Source organism: Amblyomma maculatum, chromosome 1, assembly GCF_055883805.1.
Source record: "Amblyomma maculatum isolate TAMU_Amacu chromosome 1, ASM5588380v1, whole genome shotgun sequence".
Lineage (NCBI taxonomy): Eukaryota > Metazoa > Arthropoda > Arachnida > Ixodida > Ixodidae > Amblyomma > Amblyomma maculatum.
In genome coordinates, this window is record NC_139344.1 from 183,827,778 (window position 1) to 183,841,485 (window position 13,708).

Genomic DNA, 13,708 nt, shown 5'->3' on the forward strand with positions numbered 1-13,708 from the left:
TGAAGCACTGACGTGCTGATACGCAGCCTTTCTGAAAGGTTATTTGCTTTTGTATTTCTAGCACAGAGTTTGCCCCTACATCACCCTACCAAAGACACTATTTTGAAAAGAATATGATGGCATGACAATAAATTTGCTAGGAATCTACAGAAATGTTCCAATACCCAGCATGCAAAGAAACTCCAGATTACTTTTCCTTGCTAAAAAAGTCACCTCTCACATCAAATCTCGCTTAGATTGCACTATCCTGCTGGCATTGTTACTAACAATGTCTAAATGATCATCAAAACAGACCAAAGCAGCTCATGCACAAATATTATCATTATAAATTAAAAAGCCAGCTATTAAACAGAAAATTTTGGTTGTTAATTCCCAAATGACCATACCATAGAGGAATTTCACTTACAGCAGTAATGCTGAATGCATCATCAAATTGTTGCATGCAGACACTGACAACAGCAGATGCCAAAAGGAGAACAATGAGTGGGTTCTTGAACTGCAGAGAGAAAAAGAAAGCTACACTCATCACCAGCACCATGACGAAAAATATATACAAACATATTAACCTATACAAACAGCTATAGTATACTAGAGCTATATAGTAATAGATGAAGTAGTTATATAGCAGATTCCTCCAACACCTTAGGCGAATTTAACAAATTTATTTAGTGCATGCAAATTGGTTCAATTTGGAAATTCCCACGAGGCCATCTAGTATGAACTCACGTCTAAGGACAGGATGCATAAAGTATGTCCAACAAATAAGTATTGTTAAATATAAAGAAAAATCTAATACGCTGCTTGTGTAAGTTGCTCAAAATAAACTTGTATAAAATAAACTGATTACTAAGGAATTCAGTAACTAGCACAAAAAGCTACCTACATGAGAGAGCCATGAGATCCACATACAAAATTAAAAAAGAATAAATTTGCACGCCACACTGCAACCCCACCAACCTCTCCAATGATAGTCTACGTAGAGACTACACAGACCGAAATATTTAGGGGGTTCAGACTGGCAGATTACCCTTCAACCTAAGGTTGTTAGATACAAACATTTCACCAATGCAAAATCTGCTTTGATGAACCCCAAAGGTGGACTAACACTAACACTAACAAACACCCTTCTTGTGATAACAAGGAGGTAGAAAAAAAAAGCCCACAACTGTACACCATAACTGCATGTTAAAGAACTCCAGGTGGTTGCAATAATCCAGAACCTTCCATTACAGAGTCCCTCGATTTAGGACGGTGAACACCATAAACCAAATAAAACCCAACATCCACTGTACGTACGCTACTCTAATCAATGGCAAAGTCATCAATTGCCACTGCTTGTAGGCTGTTTTTTCAAAGCACACTCATGTCCTGCAACATTAGATAAGCTCGACATGGCAGCCACCAAAGTTGCTACCTCTGAACTCAGCAACCATCCAAGCCACCAAGAAAGTGCACTCACCTGGTCGAGGTACTTCTTACACAGTGGCTCTTCCTGGCGCACCTCAAACTCATTGGCCCCAACAGTGAGGAGGCGGCGGTGGGCTTCATTCCAGGACAGGCCCCGACGCAAGTCTGTGCCCAGCCGCTCAGCCACCACTTCGAAGGGCAGCTGGCAGGCCTCCTCAGTACGCATGCCCTCAGCCGCCCCCTGGGCCAATGACAATGCCTCCGAGTCGTTGTCAGAGTCGGAGGCACTGCCTCCACCAGCCTCCTACATGTGGCAGCACAATTTTTAGAGTCACATATGGCTCTGGGCACAACCTTGTTTATTATCAGCCCTTAGCATAGCAGTAGTAGTTGGCATCAGCACAAAGCCACGAATAATGCCCGTGCGCTATGCGATGAATGCGCCCATTAAAGAATTCCAGGCGGTCTAATTCATTCACAGCCCACTACTAAAGCATCCCTCATTGCCCATGTGTCATTTTCAGAAGTTACACTAAATTTACAATATCTCTCAATGGGCACTGAAAATACAACAGTGGAATGCTTTAATTATGAAAATCCAAAATTGTTTAACAATTTTCTTTTAGTGTATACAATGCAAGCCAGTAAACCAAAAGAAACATCTTCAAAGAATCCATGCCCTATGTTAAGAAAAAGTTCTGAAAAAATTTTTTCATAGCTGCTAGATTAGCCAAATGCTCATGCTTGAGTCACTTTTGGGATGTTACACCCCCCCAAACCAACAAACCAGTAATTAGCATGGTGCAACATCACGGTGAAATGTTTAAGAAAAAAAAAAAAGCTGTTTCGTTCAGCTAAGAGAACAAACAACCCATGTTCATGGCAGAAGTTTTACACTGGTGAAAAGAAGTTTGAGTCACTTGCTAACAAAACTAAGCATTAATAAGGATGCAATAAATCGCTGATATTCAGCTAAGTGCAGCCATACTGCGACAAAGGAAAGCTATACAGCTTTCTCAGAAACTTCGGAGTTAAAGTCTGTCTTGCTCCGAGGTTCGAACCTGGGGCTACTCGGGCAGTTGCTCTACCAACTGAGCTAACCAGGAAGGCTGTCAGATTCTACATTTAAGATCAGAAATTGTCAGCGGGACTACAACTTGAGGCAGGTCGAAAGCGTACATCAGCAACAAGCGGAGCTTCACCCCAAAACGCTGACTGTCAACAAAATTGCTTTAGGCAGACAGCACGTCAGGCATCCCACATGTGCTACTCATGTCAACGACGGTCAAGAGCACTTTGAATCAAGGCCACATCCGCCACATACGAAGTTTCGACTTTGTGTCACTGGTGTACAAAAGGCCAACACCCGCGTTCGCTATGCCCAGCGCAGTCAAAGGTATGCAAGGGCTGCCACGAGAAGGGCCACTACGCGTCTGTCTGCATGTCACGCCGGGTGGACACTACTGAAGCATCAGGACCTAACAGCGAAGGTGCATTTCTCGGAACTGTCTCATCCTTCGATAAGTCGACATGGGAGACAACGATCCTCATGCAAGGTCAACCTGTCAAATTCAAGATCGACACAGGCGCCGCCGACTCTGTCCTACCAACTACGACTTTTAGCAAGCTCCGACATCAGCCTTCGTTGTCATGTGCTCCTCGACAGCTCTACGGTCCTGATGGGAGACATCTTGCAGCTAAAGGCCTAGCTCGTCTTCAGCTCGCCTACCGTGGACGTGAAAGTTCCAACATGTCTATGTGCTGAAAGATGTCCACACTCCCTTACTCAGCAAGCACACCATCAAAGACTTGCAGATGCTAACATTCATCAGTGCAATCACAAATATGTCTTTGAAATGGCTTTCCTGGAATGAATGCTGCATGCAATTCACTGGCCCCGTGCCCTACATGGACCACCACCTTCAAAGTGCCAGGCACCGCAAGAAGGTGAAAACCCTTAGCTAAACAGATGTTAGCGAAGCATCAACGAGGGCCACAGCGTCAGTTGTCACCCCTCCGCGGCCGCCATCGAGAGAAGGCCTGGACATGTCCTGCAAGTATTGCAGCATTGTCCTCTTCAAGAACCTCGAGTGCAAGCTAAAACACCTGGAGACCGAGGCACACTACCAGAACAAATGCCAGGAGGAAGAAAAGGGAGACAACGAAGACATCGTATAAGAGACATCTCTGTATGGTGACACAGACAAGTCTCTGAGAAATTCACAAACAAACCTGCAATGACGCCTCCCCCCAGCCCACCATATATGGCCGTTGCATCATTCCTCCCAAGATTGCTTTTCTGTCAGGGGAGATGATGTAGGCAGTAGCTAGCCACGTGCAGCGCCTAGGCTGGCTAGCTTGACTGTGCTGCTGCGTGCTCCCGCGACGCTCGCTGCAGCTGACACATGTCTAATGCTCGTGTAGTGTTTGCCTGGAATAAATCTGTCCTATTGGTATCTCAACACATACCACAGCTGCAAGTTTCATTGCGGCAACGCGTGAAAGCTCTCAGAAGGCAACAGCGTGCTCCGTTTACTTTTGTCTGCACCAGTGTATGCACCTTGCTACTTGCTTAATCATCAAACCCTTATTGTGCCTTTCTTATCTTGCACAGTCGCTTTGGGAAGTTAAACTGCGTAAACCAAACCAACCAGCTACACTACGCCAGCCACTTCGCCGTGATTGCACTTTCATCGTGGTCGCACCATGGCCGTGGTCGCACTGACCTTGAGCCGTTGCCTAGCAACCACCACAGCTGGCGGCAATGCAGGGCCAGACTCCAGCAGGAATCGAACTTCCATCCCTCGGATCCCCAGCCAAGCACTTCACCAACTGTGCCACGCCCGGGATCGTGAGCAGTACATCTTAATTAAGCACTTTACCAACTGTGCCACGCCCGGGATCGTGAGCAGTACATCTTAATTCTCCTTCTCTAGCGTGGGGATGATAACAGCACAGCTGGCGGCGCCGCATTACTAACTAATGACTAACTAGTTACTAACTACAACTAATTAGTCATGATTAAATAGTCATAAGTAATGACAATGATTGGCTATGGCATCATCACATAGCCATGTCATAGGCTGTGACATCATGACGTCACATCCGGTCATGTCTAATAACCAGAAGTGGCATCATAATGACGTCACATCCGGTCATGATGTCCCGACTAGTGATGACGTCACCAGGCGAAGTTCACCCAGCCGGGCGTTCGATTCAGGCGTCACACCACACAGCATATAGAAGCAGATTCAGTGCAGCAGGTATCAGCAGCATTTCAAACTGGTTTACAGTAAAGAAAAGGTGCAGTATCAGTCACAATTCTCTGCGGACACCTTAACCAAGTCGTAAGGAAAAGGAGGAAGGTGGGAGTGAAAATAGAAAACAAGAGTGCCGTAGCGGAGGGCTTAAGACCACCGCGCAACAGACGCTTTCGCCTCATCGCACTTTAGTGGTCAAATGTTCTCCCTGTGGCACCCGACCCAACCCGATCGACGACCCGACGTTTCTTCAAGCCACCCAAGAACAATTTCAACTGTAGTTGAGCAAACTACAATTGACTACCACCACACAATGGGAAGCAGTTTAGACTTAATTATTCAGCAAAACTCTGCTGATTTAAATCATGCTATGGACAAAAGAGAAACGAAGTCTCACTATACTGACCACCGGAGAGTCTTCATTGGTTTTAACAATAAAGTTCAAGCCGTTACGTAAACCGTGTGTCTCACTTTCAAGTGAAACCTAAGCATAGCCATGGGTATCTAGCTCTCGCTACTTTACCAGGTTTAACCAGAGCTAAACCACAGCCAATGTTTTCACTCACAACACCAGCAACGCCAGGTTTTCTGCAAAATGGGGGCTTTGACACTAATGCATCAAAATGCACAAAAAAGTGCAGTTATAAAAATTCTGTACCACACCAAAATTCTTACACTATTACAAATAAAATATTAAAAAGCACATTATACGAAAAATAATTTTAACAGAGCAATAGACGTTTGTAAAACGATGAAAATAAAATATTGCATTAAAGAACAACTGGAATGTAACAACTGAGATGAAGTCATCACAGCAATTCACAAAAACATGTTAATGAGCAGAATGAGCAGCACATTTCCATATGTGATTACATGTTCAACGCATGTAACTGTTTCTCATGTGCCAAATGTGGACCACGAGGCAGAAAAAGTGGCAGACTTCAGATTAGATTTACAGCCCTTATGGTTGTTTATTGACCATTTTTACATTTTGCCTTCATCAAAATGCAGCGGCCATGGATGGGGTTGAAAATGCAACCTTGTGTTTATTATCAGGGCGCCGTAACAACTGGGCAACAGAGGCAGGTATTTCACGAATGAGCTCAACACAACTCAAAATTAATGAGCAGTTTCACTCTGCAGGCACAATGATAATGAGAGAAATGTATGGCAGAGCTGCTATCATGAACACAGCTTCTAATTTGCATGACAGAAAGTGTCTTTGAAATGCTACACAAATTATAACACATGCTGATTGCAAAAACAAATTATTTCCTTAGAAAGGTGAACTCAAGTTTAAATTTTCTTCATGTTCAACACTGCCGTTTCTATGTTTTAGGTTCACTGAAATGCCACTAGTGCCCAGAAATTAACCACCTAATACTGTGATCTTTTTAAGTATGTAAGCTGGCACAATGCAAGTGCCTGGTAATGCTTGCATAAAGACCAGGTTATTTTAGGCTCAATGTTACAAAAAAAAAAAATGTTAAACAGAGGATTGCTTAGGCACATACTTTAGCGAAATTCCAAGCTACAACCTTTCCAAAAATGAAGAGGTGGCTACTTGATTTTTCAAAGCAGTGAAACCAATCATTACCACAAAAACACCAAAAGCCACCCCCGTATGGCTGGGCACTTCACTTGCTTTTTTATAAAAACTGGGGAAAAACCCTGGCACAAAAAAAAAAGTAGCCTAAAACAAATACACATTTCTACCCTGGCACATGAACAGCCATTTCTTTTTTTTTTAATTCAAGCACATTCATAACTATTGCCACATGTTCAAGTGCATTGTGATCCCAAACAGGCCTACAAACTATGGCTTGTATTGAGTACAGCTTGCCCTCATTTCAAAAAATAACAAGAATATAGGCAACCTGTAGTCTACAGATGGCAGAGAAATTGCCATATTGTGTGCCTAAGAACTGGCACTGTCAACCACTTGAGTCATTAAATATGCGAGACTATAACACTACTAACGCCCATTTGGTTAACATTCCTGCCCCTCATTTACTGACATGGCCCCAGTACCCGAAGCACACCATGTGTAGCTCCAATAGAGCATGTTAGCTCATGCCTACAAGCGTAGACAGGTGGTGAGGGAAAGCACTGTGGGTGCCGCAACACCTGCTTGTTCCTCTCACTAGGCTGTGTGCTACGGCACTGCAATCGACATAGCAAACTTCAGGTCAGGTTGCCTATACAACTGCACATGAAGCTACTATTCCAATGTGTTCCTCTGCAGCTCCTAATATATTCAAGGCAACTGCAATGAAATGCCCTTCTTACTAAAAGCTATGGTTACATATGCAGCATATGGCCACAGCAAATTCATGTCACAGGTTTCCTTGTAAACTTGGTAAAATTAAACAGTATACAAAGGTTGCATCAATGTCACAGTAGCCACCATGGTGAAGAACTAGAAGCACTGTGAGAATATGTGCATTTCTATAATCTGCTTATAAAAACCTGCATTGGCCTGCACTGCCAAAGAGATATGCATCGTTCACTATTATGACAGCTTTCACATGAGATGCAAACTATTTACACTGTCGTGCCAACAGTATGTGACAAGACGACACATGCAACAAGCAGTGTGGTATTGTCACAATGGCCAAATGTATAAGCTATTACAAGTTCTCAAATCTGTAGCAGTCAAGCTAAAGAATGAACCAGAAAAGCAGCAAAACCCTCTTCCATTAGTTTCCAACCACAATCACAGGCAAGTGTTAAGCCCTATGCAGCCCATAATGTTTAGACAAAAATAAAGCTGCTCAAGGTTGCACAGTTAATGAAAGGTAACTGAGCAACTATTACACAGGGAAACACCCAAAGATAATTGAGTAACTATAAAGATAACTGACTGACTATTACACAGGGAAACACCCAAGTTTGAAAATGACTTCGTTGCTGCTTTTCTGCATGGGCATGCCAGCTTGAGGTAAACGACTACACACTTCGAGTCACTGCCGGTGAACGGATGATGCAAGCCAGTGAGTGGGTCAAGATAGTCAAGAACGGTGACTGCCAGAACATGGCAGTGTGGGAATGAGGCCGCGAACGTACGCGAGTAAAACCGAACGATCGCTGCACGCCTCCCAGACTGAATCGATAGCGCTTTTGTCACTAACTGGCTCATCGACTACGCTTTCCTCTATCAAGCTCGTTGCCGCAAGCCGGTGTCTATATTTACACCAGCTTACCTTGCGGATCAATGTGGTTCCTTGGAGCAAACGAAGGCTAGCAGCACGCCCGCGCGGCACGATTTTTCGCTTGCGAAAAGAAATCTCTGCCAATGATTCGCTCATGCTAACATCCAGATAGGAAGAAAAGAAATTCGGACCACTTAAAAAGTTAACAGCTGAATTTCAGGCAAGATGTTCGAGAACTATGTATGGATATATCTAGGGATCAATAGTGCCTGCGCATTTCATAGTCTTCTTTCTATGCAGCGTTGTCTTCGGCAGAGAAAAAAGCAAAGCAAAGAGCTCGCAGCTCACAGCACCGGCTAACAAGTGCATACATCGCTGGCACGTGCGCGCACGAGCACTGAAGTGGTCTTCTTTTACCTGTGCCGGGCTGGCTGCACGGTTCACACCAAGTAGCTTTCAGTTCGCAGATGCCACTATAGTGTCCAACTGAGGACACGCCGAAAATGTTTCATCTCTCATCATTCGCCACTATTTAAGGGCACCGTACTGCATAAACGCCTGAGAGTGCGTTCTTTCTACTGGAAGTAGTGCCGTCGAGACACCGCGCAGCAGAGACGACAGAACACACCGGCCGTTTTTATTCAGCCACCGTGCCACCGTGCAGCGAGGTAGCAACCAATTAGGCATTCTGCAGAGGACATGACGTAGCACAGCCGGACAAGCACGACAGGGCTACGAAACACAAACATAAAAAGAAACAGAGGAAACGGAAAGAAGTGCAAGTATAATAAAACGGCATTTTATCAGCTCACCGAGTGGCTGTTCTGAGTGTTTTGCCTCGTTGGCGATCCCTGGTGATGAACTTCGGTAGGCAGCTTTTCGTACGTTGTCTTCATACTGGATTTGCAGCGGTTTTATTATTTTTTTTTTTGCTACAAATATACGGTGTGCGTGAATCGAAAGTGTTGACAGGAGCCAATGCGCTTCACCGAGAGGCCGAGACGCACTGCACACGGTTTCGGCATAGCGTTCAAACCCAGTAGCGCCGAGATGGCACTGCTGTGCATTGACACAGGGCTCTGACCACGGCTTCGACTTGTGGTATAAAAGCCGCAAACAGAAAGCAGAACTACGCAGAGCGATTTGCTGTCGCGCGCGTTTGGTCGCTAGGTTACCCTCCCGAAAAAAAAAAAAAAAAAAAAGTGCACATTTCGTTCAGACTGACGCACATTTTCACGCGCCAGACAGCAAAACACGGTCACAAGTGTCTGTACCCCTGTACCGTGGTAGAAAGACCAGACTGCAAAGTCTCTCTCATCTCTCTCTCGCTCTCTGTTTTTTTTTTTTTTTTTTCTTACTTTCATAACAGGCACTGAGAAATGCTTGCAGTTATTTTCTAGAACGCACTGTCTTCTTACCGGTGTTTTTATTCCACCTTTTCGTTATTATTATTTTTTTTTTCTAGTTTGCGGCAGCAGCGGATTGCAAAAGTGTGCGTATTTCTGCATGGCGCCAATCTTTCGGTTTGGATGGTCTGAATTCAGAACTGTTGCCGGAAAAGATTGCATGTCTCGAATTGCATGATCAAACCAATCGAACGTCGGACCTGTTCCTTTGCTGGTTTCGCGGCCTGCCGCTCGATTCACCATTTGAGAGCTGTTTTACATGCATGCAAGGCCAATATGTAGTTCGACTTACGCATATAGTTGGTGCAGCAGAATGACACATGACACGGTGAAACACAAAATGATTGCTGGCAGCTGTCTACGGAGTTACGTTGGTCGCAGATCATTCGCAGCTATGTACAAGACTTCTCAAACTTTCTACGCCCGCAGATGCGCGACTTAATTCGCGAATATGGCGGCGGATGAATGTTACATGTTCTCTCAAAGTGACTTACCAGCTTCAAGCTTTGGGCTCATTGAAGAAATTCGAAGGCAAGGGAAGCTGTGCGACATAACTCTGAAGGTAAAGTGCCTTTATATTAATTGTTGAGTTTTATGATTTGTACCTATATGTTTTAAGGATAATCTTTTTTTGATGCGCTCAGGTTGACGGCGAAATCTTCACAGCACATCGGATTGTTCTCGCGTCTACAATTCCTTACTTTTACGCTATGTTCACACATGATATGGTGGAGAGCAAACAAACGGAGATCACCATTCACGGCATTGAGGCCTCGTAAGTCTACTTATTGCTTCCTTGTGTCAGAGTTTATATTTCTCTAACGCAAGTCATGTATTTCAGGGCGCTGGAAGCTCTCATCAATTTCGCGTACAGCGGCAAAGTAAACATCACAGCGGCAAACGTGCAGTCATTGCTTGTAGGTTCGTCATTTCTGCAGCTGATGAAGGTCAGGGAGGCCTGTTCCGAGTTTCTGGTTAAAAGGTAAACATCAGCGACGGGGTCGTAGTTTTAGCCGCGGACACGTATATGCGGCGTTCTTGCAACCCTGTTAGTAACCTCGTTTTGTTCCTTCTCTGTCCTTGTGCAGGCTGCATCCTAACAATGTCTTGGGCATACGTTCATTTGCGGACACCCTTGGTTGCCCTGCCTTGGTGGAGGCCACCAACAAATTTATCCAAATGCATTTCCTGGACGTTTGTCAATCATTTGAGTTTCTTGCCTTACCCCTGGAAGATGCTGTTGAAATCATTGGGTGGAACCAACTCTACGTTGTGTCAGAAGAGCAGGTACAATTAATGAATTTGTTTAGAGGGGACCGAAAGGCTTTGCTCTAAGCAAAGTGTTAGGCGGTTGTGACGCATCAATGTGAAACGTAATAAAGCCATGTGAGCCAATGAATTGAGTGAAAAATGAAAAGTACACATCAAGATGCACTTGCTGACTTTCCTTGTTCTTCCTTGCTCTTGTTACATGAAGCTATCACACAGGCTGCCATGCAGTGGTGCTTTTCGACATAGCGGCTGGTCATGTAGTTGCATAAAGTTTTCACTGCTTTGCTTATTAAGGTAGCGCACAGCTCGTGTATTTTGAACTTCACTGTTATGGTTCAAAGAAACTTGGTAGATCCACTGCATTTTCAATGGGTAGGTCTACCGTCTGTGTTGAAAATGTTGAGGCCAATGCATGCCAGGTGATGTTCTTATCGTCAAGGCCATTCAGTTCCCGACCTCGGGTGGTTCTCTGTCGCATGACGTGGCAACAACCCAATTAATGCCCAGTTACCTGAGAACTACTTAATCGGAAAAAAATATTTTGGCGGGAGAGTATGGTACAGCATGCAGATGGGACACCACATTATGAAGAGGAAAAAAATAAACGGGTAAACAAGTGAGTCTAGAAACAAAAAAAAATTAAACACATTTAATTTTCTTGTTATAAGTACAGCCCTAAGTGCTTTGCATTTTTCAGTTTGACGGCTACAAGTGCTTCCTTGATGCAGCATTGTGATGCCTGCCGTCGTCTTGCATGATGAATTTTTGTGTCTGTGCAGAAAATGAGGCAGAGTGTGTGCAGAATTCTTCTGTAGAGATGTATTTTGGGCTTTCATTTTGCTGTGTCTTGCTGTGCTTTTGTCAATCGTGTCATTGGCCATAACTGTATTTTCGGTGGCCTCTCCAATTGAGGTGCGATTGATAGTCAGAGCTGTCTTATTTCTTTGCATCTTGTAACGTGCCCCCACTTATTTGAATTGATTTCATCATGCAACTACATTGCGTGTCTTCCACCTTGTTTGTTTGTGAATCTCAAAAGGCAACCATAATTACCACCTGATGTGGCTTTTCAGCATTGTCCAGAGGTGTTGATGTATCTGTGCCGAGGAAGAAATTGTCTATGGAGTCATCTCATTGAATCTGCAACCATTTGGGTGCATGCATTAACAGTACTTGTTTACACTGTGCTTAGGGCAGTCGTCACATGGAACTATCAGAGAAAATGTGAATTTCATCCATCATGCAATGTTTGTGGCAGTATTTTCTTTTCAACCTTAGTGAACTTCTATGTGGAGTTTAGGTTTCTTGTTACTGAAGCCTGTCAAGTACCGACTGCAGGTATGGTTTAGGCAGCAGGTCTTGCTATGACTGGCTGCCTATGTTTGCAACCAGTCGTAGCGCAGCAGTTAGTTGCGTTGCTGATTCTGTAGTGCAGCTTGTCCACTGCACCGAGTGCATGGAGCCATGAAAACATGCAGACTCTTTGTGCCCTGTTTCAGGTGTTTGAAGCAGTGATGTCATGGGTGCTTCATGATCGTGAAGGCCGGGGTCCCCTGCTGCCAGATATTCTTGCGCATGTGCGGCTTCCATTACTGAGCCCTCAGTTTCTGACTGATCGAGTTGCTGCAGAGCCCCTGGTGCGTGGCTGCCATCGCTGTCGTGACCTCCTAGATGAGGCACGTGACTACCTGCTCATGCCAGAGCGCCGGCCACTGCTTCAGGGATTCCGCACCCGGCCACGCTGCTGCCCTGATGTGGCAGGCCACATATACGCTGTCGGCGGTCTCACCAAAGCAGGTCAGGCACTCCTGAAAGTGCAGCAAAAATATACAGGAGACAAAGCATCTATCTCCCTGATAGATCCGATTTTTTAACCCTTTTGGGACTGCGGAAAAAATGGCCAGCTCTGATGGGCATAAGAAATAATTTTAAATAAATGAAGTTTTCACACTGTCTTAATATATCATATACCAAAATGCAGTTTAATAAATAGGCTTTTACAAACAAAAATTTAAATGCCTTAAAGGGCCCATGAAAAGCTATTAACTAGAATTAAAATATGCACACTAGAATTAGGTATCCAATCAATCCTCTCTGCAAAGCAAACATTTTTAAGCTAGCTTCATTAACGCCGAAGATATGGGCAATCAAAAATAATGCTCTCCTCTCTCCCCTCAACTCTATCGACGCCGGGGCAGAGCAAAAAAAGAAAAAGTCGCAACGGCGCCCGATCACGCCCCGTCCCGCTCGCCTAACTTGGGATCGTGCAATGAACAGGCGCGGCTTGCACGCGGCGATGTGTTGCCCAAATCGGCGGCGAGCAGTCGCCAGAACCTCTTATTAAAAATTGTTTGAAAATTATCGGCTCCACGGAAAGCTTTCACATCTGAATCGAATACTCGCAAAGACCACCTGTATGAATTGCTTGCATTAGAATTTTACTCCAAATAGCATTTCAGGGGCCCTTTAACAGTGTACAAACATCTTTTTTTTAATCTTGAATCTAAAAATTTTCTAAAAGAATATTTAGAACTTTGCAAACACTTAATGTGAGTAAAAAACTGCGATAAATATAATTCCAGAATATACAAAATGTGCTATAAGTTGCCTTTTTTCCTATCTTGGATTGCCTCTACAGGCTTTTTTTTTTATGTTAAAACTGTTGTGGGGTCGTAAACAAGCACAATTCTGGTAGGTGTTCGAAAATATATGCACTACCTTTTTTTTTACAGCACATATTGAAATGTGGCTAAATAAATGGGCTTTCACAGAAAAAAAAAAAAAAATTCTACATCTGAATTTAAGTAGTAAAAAAAAGTCTCAAATCAAGCAAAAACAAAGTTGCAACCGCTTGACTGTGGCACTCAAAAACCATAATAAGAAATTACTGAGCAAAATGTGGTCATTTCCTCTTTTTGAGGCAAAAAAATATTTGGCAGGCTTGTTTACTATTTTTTTTCTGCACCTGGTGTTTATGCCACTCATGGAAACAGTTTCGGGAAGTATTGAGACAAATTTACTTTGCACTTACAAGAAACAGTAGTTTTAACCTAGATTTTTTTTCCATTCCTAGCACAGTTTGCGGAGTTTTCATTTCAAAATCTTTTGCAGCTAGTAGGGCGGGTTTTCTGCAGGGGCGGTGGAAGAGTGTGAGCTTGCTTGGCATCATCAAGATTGAGAAGCTAATACCTTTGTTTAGGCATATTTATTT

At 43.9% G+C, this 13,708-nt stretch overlaps 2 protein-coding genes across 5 annotated transcripts in view; one reads left to right on the plus strand and one right to left on the minus strand.

Annotated features, from left to right (window-relative positions):
• The window catches only part of SPoCk (secretory pathway calcium atpase), a 110,340-nt gene extending 101,442 nt beyond the window's left edge, over nt 1-8,898 (minus strand). For 2 of the 4 annotated variants that reach the window (XM_084589771.1, XM_084589773.1), the window contains exons 1-3: nt 8,632-8,898; nt 1,460-1,711; nt 407-496 (exon numbers count right to left, since the gene is read on the minus strand). In XM_084589771.1, coding sequence (XP_084445897.1) covers nt 407-496; nt 1,460-1,711; nt 8,632-8,715 — 426 coding nt within the window. In that variant the 5' untranslated portion in view covers nt 8,716-8,898. The other 2 variants (XM_084589772.1, XM_084589774.1) reach the window with 2 other exon arrangements.
• A 263-nt stretch (nt 8,899-9,161) lies between these two features.
• The window catches only part of KLHL18 (Kelch like family member 18), a 38,977-nt gene continuing 34,430 nt past the window's right edge, over nt 9,162-13,708 (plus strand). The window contains exons 1-6 of the mRNA XM_084589775.1: nt 9,162-9,311; nt 9,655-9,787; nt 9,870-10,000; nt 10,067-10,207; nt 10,314-10,512; nt 11,997-12,294. Coding sequence (XP_084445901.1) covers nt 9,677-9,787; nt 9,870-10,000; nt 10,067-10,207; nt 10,314-10,512; nt 11,997-12,294 — 880 coding nt within the window. The 5' untranslated portion in view covers nt 9,162-9,311; nt 9,655-9,676. The remainder of the gene's footprint in view (nt 9,312-9,654; nt 9,788-9,869; nt 10,001-10,066; nt 10,208-10,313; nt 10,513-11,996; nt 12,295-13,708) is intronic.